The 9,012-nt window shown below is 37.6% G+C and overlaps 1 protein-coding gene across 1 annotated transcript in view; it reads right to left on the bottom strand.

Annotated features, from left to right (window-relative positions):
• Positions 1–478: 478 nt before the first annotated feature.
• The window catches only part of CUNH12orf50 (chromosome unknown C12orf50 homolog), a 28,892-nt gene continuing 20,358 nt past the window's right edge, over positions 479–9,012 (bottom strand). The window contains exons 9-13 of the mRNA XM_040234469.1: positions 7,851–7,959; positions 6,388–6,492; positions 5,936–6,139; positions 4,368–4,460; positions 479–761 (exon numbers count right to left, since the gene is read on the bottom strand). Of these exons, the coding sequence (XP_040090403.1) occupies positions 736–761; positions 4,368–4,460; positions 5,936–6,139; positions 6,388–6,492; positions 7,851–7,959 (537 nt within the window). The 3' untranslated portion in view covers positions 479–735. The remainder of the gene's footprint in view (positions 762–4,367; positions 4,461–5,935; positions 6,140–6,387; positions 6,493–7,850; positions 7,960–9,012) is intronic.

Here is a 9,012-nt window from a genome sequence, read left to right as displayed (position 1 = left end):
CTGTATTAATTCACTTTTTTTCTTTTATGAGTCCTTTTCTCCAGTATGATCATATAATTTTTGTTTTCATGATAGGAAAATATGTTTTTCAGTTCTGAACGTAGCACATTCCAGCAGGTAGATTTTGTAGTTGCCAATTAAAAGACATGGTTCAGCAACGGCCCTGAATGATAAACCAGACTTTGTCTCTTTCTATAACACATCAAAGTGTATATCTATTAGAATTCCTCTCATACTCATCACCACACTGTAACCCTGGGACTTCACTGAATTTGTTTACATTTTATCTGTAACTATCACAGAGGGCCCAGTTAAAATCTAGGTAAAGAAAGAAAATGAGGTTTCTTCCTTAAAGAATATTGCAAAACAGAGATCAAAGGCACAATTTTACTCCTCAATCTGTGCAATCTAACTTAGTTTACAATTAAAGAGTGATCTTAATTGTCAAACTTTTAAATTTTATTAAATGTTTGTGGCAATGCATCGAATGAATTCCAGACCTATACAAATACACATGCAGCTGTTTGTAATTTGCATTTTTATCAGTTTTGAAAGAGCACAATGTACTTCCTGCATCTTATTTTCAGAATTTGCATTTTATCATCTTTGGCTATCCAGTATATAGTATGGAGTACTTGAGTATCTCATTCTTTGAATTTTCATTTTTGATTGTAAATCAGATGATTCCTGGCACTTTTCTCTTTTCTCATTTTTCTCTTCTCTCAACCTCCAGGTTTACTTGCTCCCATTTCTTCTTGGCTCTAATAATAAAACACAAAACATATTTCAGTTACTTTCTTTTTCAGCATTCTTCAGGGTACAAACATTTTGCATTTCTTTTGTTAATTATGTCCCATATATCTTAGGACAAAACAAAAACTAAGCTTGTTTTAATTCATAAATTTTCAGAACACCATTCAAATTAATTCCACTTCTTTCCAAAGCTTGCTATGACTTGAATTTAGATGAAGGGGAGGATGGAAAGGAATAGAAATACTACTATACAGAAGGCTGCACCATGGGGCACCCAGAATGAAGAGAATGAATGTTCCCTTCTGTGCAGACAGGCACCTCCAGTCAACCAGCTATATCCCTATCGGAAAGGACATGTGGCCTCAAGGGAAGGCTGACAATACATCTCTAATTGCCTTCAGCTCCTTTCCTCGATTCTCACAGACACATTTTCCTCTCCTCTTGCATTATCCTCAGAGCATCCACAAACATTTTCCCAAAGGGCTCCTCTCACCCATTCACACTTCTCTGGCCTTGGCGCTCAGATATTCCTCAGGGGAACAGACTACTGGCAGCTTATATTTTCTGCCTCCTCTCTCCACAGTCCATCTGTCCACTGGGAAATGCTGCGATCTCTCCACTGTGCCCTAGCAAGAAGTGCAGGCAAGAAAACACAAGCTAACCTTTCTCTCCCTATTCCAGGGAAAACAACAACTGGAAAGGGGAAGTGTTTAGGGGTTACACATTACCCAGCCAAACCTTAGGCAACTAAGAAAACTAATTTTATTTTGTTAGAAGCCTTTTTGATTTCTTGACTCTAAATTCTCATTCAGCCTGATGTCGAAAATTTATCTAGTCCTGTGCCTATAAACTTAGTCCAAATTCAGTGGTTCCATAGTTATTTCACATGTATCTTTCAATCACATTCAAATTTGAAGTTCTTTCCCAGGGTTGGTTTTGTTTTTGTTTTTCCCTTCCTTACCTTCCTGCTGTTTATCCTAATTTCTAGGGTTGGGACTGGGCTTCCCAGGTTGTGCTAATGGTAAAGAATCTACCCAGTCAGTGCAGGAAACATAAGAGATTTGGGTTCGATCCCTGGGTTGGGAAGACCCCCGAGAGGAGGGCATGGCAATCCACTCCAGTATTCTTGCCTGGAGAATCCCATGGACAGAGGAGCCTGATGGGTTACAGTCCACGGGGTCACAAAGAGACATGACTGAAGTGGCTTAGCACACATGCATGCAGGGTTGGGACTTGGGACAATGGCTGCTGCTGTGTGACCATTAGGAAAAGAATGTCATCTCAACAATCTTGGGTTTCAACAAGGTCTGGGTCCTATGCTGGGGAACAGTGCCCAGATAACATAGTCTAAGGTTTCTCAAACTGTAATGTGTATCCTAATCACCTGGGGAATCTCATTAAAGTGCAGCCATACTGATTCAGTAAGTCTGAGATAGATATTCCATATTTCTAACACGCTCCCAAGTGATGTTATTGCTGGTGGCCCTCAGACCATCCTTCAAGTAACAAGGGTTTGATCAGTGAGTGATGGCCTGGTTTCTAATCAACTCCCTGGAAATCTGTGTGATTCCATCTGAGTCCTCCCCTGGAAGAGAACCCAACCGCAAAGGCATCTTTCTGATGCTATCCCTTCAGTCCCAGCCAGGAGACTCTGTGTACATCCACGAGTCCTCTCTCCCAGAAACTCACTCTCACTTGAAACTCACAGGAATATGTAATGCTCTCCCAAGCAACCTTGGAGCTTGGCAATCTCAAGAGGCTCTGTCTCCAACCCTCTAGCATTAGACAGATTTACCCTCCCTGCAACCACATCACCAGAGGGCATTGAGAAATTCTGTCCAAAGTTTTTCCCCCTAGGTTGCATCTGAGAAGTACACTGCAGGTCCTCTCTGTGCTCTGATAATTCAAGGGAAATTCTGTCATTGACTTTTCTACCACTGGACCCTGGTGGAGCTGGAGGTGGTGGAAGATGAGGAGAGACTAGTACAGAGTAAGTTGGCTCCACAAAGTTTCTGTTCTCTTGCTGTCTGTTTCACATACCTTCCTCTATGCTCTCCAAAATTGAAAAAATTAAAGCAGTTTTGTTAGCTTGCATTCCCCTGTCACATACAGGGATGGTACGTGTTTCATATTCTGAAGTGACTCCTCTTCCCTCCAAAACCTTTGGTGATTCATGTTTAACTATGTATGTGAAGGCTGTTGGAATATAGGAGCTGTCCGTGGGACAGGGGTGGAAACATCCCACCCACAAGGAAATCATGGGAGAAAAAGACACGGCTCAACAATTGGTAGTTTTATTTAGGATTTTCACTGACTTTTCACTTCTTTGCTCACAAAATTAAGTGCAGCCTACATGAACTTAAGATGAAATATAAACATATAGCACTGCAGTAGCATTCTGTTATAGTAACATATGATGAAGAGATGGGAAAAAAAGAAAAGTGATTGACTCCAGTATAAATATATATGAAAGTGTTAGTTGCTCAGTCATGTCCAACTCTTTGTGACCCCACGGACTGCAGCCTGCCAGCCTCCTCCATCCATGGAATTTTCCATGCAAGAATACTGGAGTGGGTAGCCATTCCCTTCTTCAGGGGATCTTCCCAACCCAGGGATAGAACCCGGGTCTCCTGCATCACAGGCAGATTCTTTTTTACTGTCTGAGCCTCTAGGGAAGACCTATAAATATATATACAGGTCTTCATACTGCATCACAGTTGCAGTGAAGAGTTTATAGGGAAATACTGCTTTAGAAGTATTTATTTTGGGAAGTATACAGTTTCTAGTCTGGATATATTCTGATTTTTCTGGGAATCTCTTGTATAATATTTTATGAATTTCAGATGATTCTGAAAGTTCTAGGCTACTGATTTAGGCAGGAACTCTCTACCTAGCAGTTTTTCTGAAAGTTTCACGTTTCTAAGAAGTAACTGAAACCAGCTTATCCTGTGTGATCTTCCAAACCTACTGAGCCAGCCTCAGAATAAGCTGGGATAAGACACCAAGCGTTTTAGTAAAAGGACCACATCTGGAACCTGAGGTTGGAGACACTATAAACCTTTACCCTCAGGAGGTACCCAGAATCCCTATACCCTCCCAGGGCAAAAAGCACAAAATAGAGACCAGAGTCACTTTGAACCTCCCAGGCTGGAAACTACAACTTAGGCTGCCCTGTCAGCCTGCATTAGCCATTATGTACTCACTAGCCAGGATATAGCAGGGCTTTAATATTTTGTGTCAAAATATGGTCTTATATATTGCTTTGTAATTCAAAGAATGCATCTTAACATTATATAATTGCTGAAACTACTATGCTTCTGGCTAAGGAGAGAAATATATCAAAAGGTTTCTGATAAAATAAAAATAAGCAAAGAAAAACCCAATTTAAAAAAAGGTAAAATTAAACCAACACAGCATTGTAAAGCAATTATCCTCCAATTAAATACATAAATAAAAGGCAAAAAAAAATTGCTAGTAGATGAGATCTCTTCTAAACTCCAAGTTATTATATTCATATATATCATGAAAATTTTCTAAAATATGTTCCTTGAGCTTAAAACTTGTCATTCATTTTAGAGTTATATGATACATTAAAACCACTAGTAAATATTTACCTGTATATATCTTTTCATTTTTTGAATATGTTTTTGAAAAAGGAATTCTTTTTCGCCACACTGAACCATTATATGACGTTGACATATATTTATCTGAGATAATAAGGAAACAGGAATTAAATATTTTATAATGTTAAAATCATATTCCAGGCGTATTTCAAAGTTATTATTCTCAGAGGTGAAGCTAGTCTCTAAGTAATTCATTTTACCATTTCAAGGGTAAGGAATCAGGGATACAAGTGAGCTTATTAAGACCATTTAAGTTATCAATGACCATGGTTACACATCTCTTAACTGGCTGTTCAGTTCCTCAAATAAGAATTGCTCTCATGAGGCTAAGCTAAAGTATGATATACGTATGTGATCAAAATATTTCATTGTCTGGCTTTACTGTGATTTTACATATAATTCTGCTAATATTTGCAGGACTAAAGAAAGGAAGGAGAGAAGGAAAGAAGGAAAGGAAGGTCTGAGGCCCCTTAAATACAAATCTAAACAATCGCATCTAACTGTCTGATAGTCACTGTATTCTTCACAAAAATGTCCACTCACAGTAAAATAATAAAAAAAAATGATAATAGAAGTAAAAGGCTTTATTCTTGCCTGGGAAATCCCATGGACAGAGGACCTTGGCAGGCTACAGTCCATGGGGTCGCAAAAAGAGTTGGACATGACTTAGCGACTAAACAACAACAACAGTAGTAAATATAAATAATCATGTATATAAATTCATACATGATTCTATTCTAAAACAAACAGAAGAAAAAATAATTTAAAAGCTAGCTTCTATGTAAATTGTAAAAGGAGGACCAAAGAGAGAGACAGAGTTTTTCACTTGTGCTTCAAGAAGTATACAACAATCAGAACTCCACTGACTAGAGGCAAAAACAGGCACATACAAACAAAATTACAGGGAGTTGAGTGACCTTTTGTTAAACTGAGAAAACCAAAACCCAGCTTTAAAAGAACTAAATTCATCTGAGACAAGGGATTAAAGAAGAAATCTGGTTCCCTCCTCCCTCAAGGCCTTGTACTTCCTGACACATACACTATGACTTGGCCTATTACATGATGGAATGATTTAAAAGCAATCTGGACATGGGTGGGAGAGATGAGCAGTTGTCAAAAATACTGCAGTTAACCCCCAAACTAACCTTTTCAGAAAGTAATCATGAAAGCCTAAAGGAAAACCAAAGCACTAGCCAGAAAGTGATAATAGAACAATGCAGTTGGTGGAATAAGAAAATGTCAACCATTCAAAAACAATCCTCAAGAGTGAAATAAAGCCATCCAGGGGGAACAAAGTGCAGTGCTCTGAGACAAAACTCTAGAGGAGGTCAGTGACAAGCCATCTGCACCTAACACGTCCTCTCCAATATCCTTTAAATCATGTGTACTCCTGCACATGGACAAAAATCGTCTCACTAGTTTTCTAAGATGTTATGATGGTGATGGCCTGGAAAGAGAAGGGGTGGGGAGCAGCTAAGATTAGTTGGACCATCAGGACATCCCACAGGGATGCAAATCACAGACATGAATCAAGAGCCCATGTAAGTGTAGAATCTCACCTGAACAGAGGTTGAATTTGGGTCCCTTGTTAACATCAGCTTTATTGTAGGACCCGTGTGTAGGCCTGCCATGGGGAGGTGCATTCAATGAGACAGTTCTGACAGCACCTCTCTGAACATGGATATAGGATGCATTCTCAGAATTTTTGTTTTTATTATTCCGATGGTAACTCATTTTATTTTTGGGATTTGAAGGCTGCACTGCTATAATAAAGGAAAGGGGAAAGGGAACAAGGGATAATGCAAGCTGGTTTCACACCTGTAATTAATGCATTGTACTTTAAATGTTTAATAGCACGATGGAAGATAATGTAAGCTAAAAGAACTAGGTTTATAGGAAATGACATCTCAAATAACATGGTGCATGATAGTGACTTGTTTGTTGGCTAGAAAATATTATTTAATCTATTTTCAAATTATAATTCAGGAATACCAAATATAGAGAACGTTACCTCTCCGCATCCCTGGGCCAGGAAAGTTCTTTGGTTCATCATATATCCATTTTCTTTTTTTCACACCTTTAAAATGAGGCTTCATTACTGGATGGACATCATTCACTTAAAGATACAAGTTTTTACAGTTTTTAAAGGAGATGCTTTCATCTGAAAATTACTGTAGGTACCAATTACATATCTGTGCATTCACACGTCAAGCAAGGGGGGAAAAATGTACCACCCTAATATTTTACTTTCTAGAACAAAGGGTGATTTATTTTTAAGTACCAAAAAAATTCCCTCTTGATTTTTCTCATCAAATTCACTGATGAGAAAACTTTCAATAAGTAACATTCCTTTGGAGGAAAAAGCTTTTCATCCAAAGAAATATGTGGATCCTTTTAAAAGAACATAAAATTACAATACAAATATAATTATATACCTGGTTATGTTATTTTTAGTAGTTTTAGAATTGTCATTGTGAACATAAATCTTTCTTTACTTTTTAAGCCAAAACTACTACTTCTTAAGAAGTTGGATTAGTGTAAAATACTTTTAGTGAATATTACCTTATTGTTCTAAGTTGGGGTCATGGATAGTTTGGTGAAACAAGACTCAATAATCAAAATTTGTTAGTGCTAATATTACTAAATTATTCACTTCTTGTTTGCTTGTTTTAACATGGAAAATTTTATATGCAGGCTCAATTTTCCAAAAAATTCTAAGGTACATTTCTCCAGAGTAAAAATGAACATCAAAATCACTATGTAGACTACATTAGCTCTCTATAGTGGGCTGATAAATCTCTCTTTGCCCTAGCTCCCATCTTCAGCCTAAGCAGGAAGCCTTCAGCAAAGCCCTGATTCACTGCCTCCTCTACAAACATCGTGCTCCATTCCTTACTCGCATGCTCCCCTTCCTAGAATTTGGAAACTATATTTTTCACAAGTGTCACTGAACTAATCTCCTCTGAGGTAAACCATCATGGTTCTCTTCGTTGCCCCCTGGAGTTGAAGAATATTACAGGGGTTCAATAAATGAAATAGGAAGGAAGGAGGGAGGGAAAGAAGATTCATGAGCCTTGATTGTATCAAGAGAAGAGGCTTAGAGTACTAAATGGCAAGGAGAAGCGAAATCAAGAAAAATAATCTGAAAGATAATTGAAAAAATCTGTCAATGAATCCCACCACAGGTTAAATTTAACATGTCATACTAATGAATCTTCTAAGAACGTAGTATTATATTATCAATTTTAATATCTAAATTAAACCAATGGGAAAGTATTTAATTTACTAGGACCCACATCACAATTCATTGTCAGAGTTAGTAGAAGAGTATTGTGTCTTTAATTCTTACTCCTGAATAATTTTCAAACCATCCTTTTTTCTTTCTTTTTAAAAATTCTGTTTCAAATAAGCAAAACAAATCCACGATAAGACAAATATATCTAAGGCCAAAAAGTGATAGAGCTAATGTCTCACTTGAAGAGAGGTCCTCTCTGCACTTCATACTGATATTCTCAGTAGCATTTAATACATGCGTTGTAGGTACTAGTCGGGTAGTTAGGGAACGCTTTGGATGAGGGCTGTCCTTGTTATCTTTTAAAGCAAATTAAGAAAATAAAATGTCAGTATTAATTTTTTAAAAAGTATTTCTGTTGGTATGTCACTTTGCAAGCATTATATGATGGGCACTACATGCTCATTTATGCTCTTTAAAAAATATATATGCATATTAATTTTTAGAACCCACCACTGAAATTCCCTAGTTATCAAATTGAGTCCTCCAAATCTGTCAGTATCAAAACATTAAAAATTTGAAATACAGTCATTAGCTTCAATAGGTAAATATGTATTTGTGGCAATATTTTTAATACCTCCATACAAAAAAATTTTTTAAAAAGGGGCTATCAATTTTATATCAAAGGTGCCAATTTAAAAAATTACTGATTTCATTTATTTATTTGGCTAGCCTGGTCTTAGTAGCAGCACATGGGATCTTTGATGCAGCATATAGGGACTGAACCCAAGGCCCCTGCATTGGGAGCACAGAGTCTTAGCCACTGGGCCATCCGGGAAGTTCCAAGTATGCCAATTTAAACCAAGGATGAAGATCTATAAAGCACTTCACTTGTTCTAAGCTTTGGAGCAGAACAATCCAACAGAGTTTGCTACAGTGATGGAACATTCTAAATCTGTGCCATCTGAAACGATAGCCACTGGTCACATGTGAATACTGAGCACATGCATTATGGCTAGTGCAACTGAAAAACTGAATTTTAAGATTGTATTTAATTTTGATTAACTTCAGTGTAAACAGCCACATGAGAATGATGGCTACCGTTATTTGTGCAGTTAGAGGTGTGTTTTTTGATGGACTGAACAAAAGAGAGAAGAAGAGATTTACATATCATTTTCCATAGGAAGAGTTTGATCACATGTGTCTTTCCCTGTCTTTGAGAATATTTATTTAATGATGGAGAAGACAGTAGATAAAATTGGTTAACACTTATATGGAGAATACGTGAAGTCCTCTAATGACAGGACAGCTATCCTGTCTGTGGCTTAGAGAGCTGCCCAGCCAAGGTCCCAGCTGGGGGATTCTTAGCAAGGTAGAGGCAGCATAAACCTATAGAGAATGTAC

Source organism: Oryx dammah, unplaced genomic scaffold (assembly GCF_014754425.2).
Source record: "Oryx dammah isolate SB20612 unplaced genomic scaffold, SCBI_Odam_1.1 HiC_scaffold_29, whole genome shotgun sequence".
In the NCBI taxonomy this organism is placed as follows: domain Eukaryota; kingdom Metazoa; phylum Chordata; class Mammalia; order Artiodactyla; family Bovidae; genus Oryx; species Oryx dammah.
The sequence above is the reverse complement of the archived record's forward strand: the minus strand, read 5'-3'. Positions and strand labels throughout refer to the sequence as shown.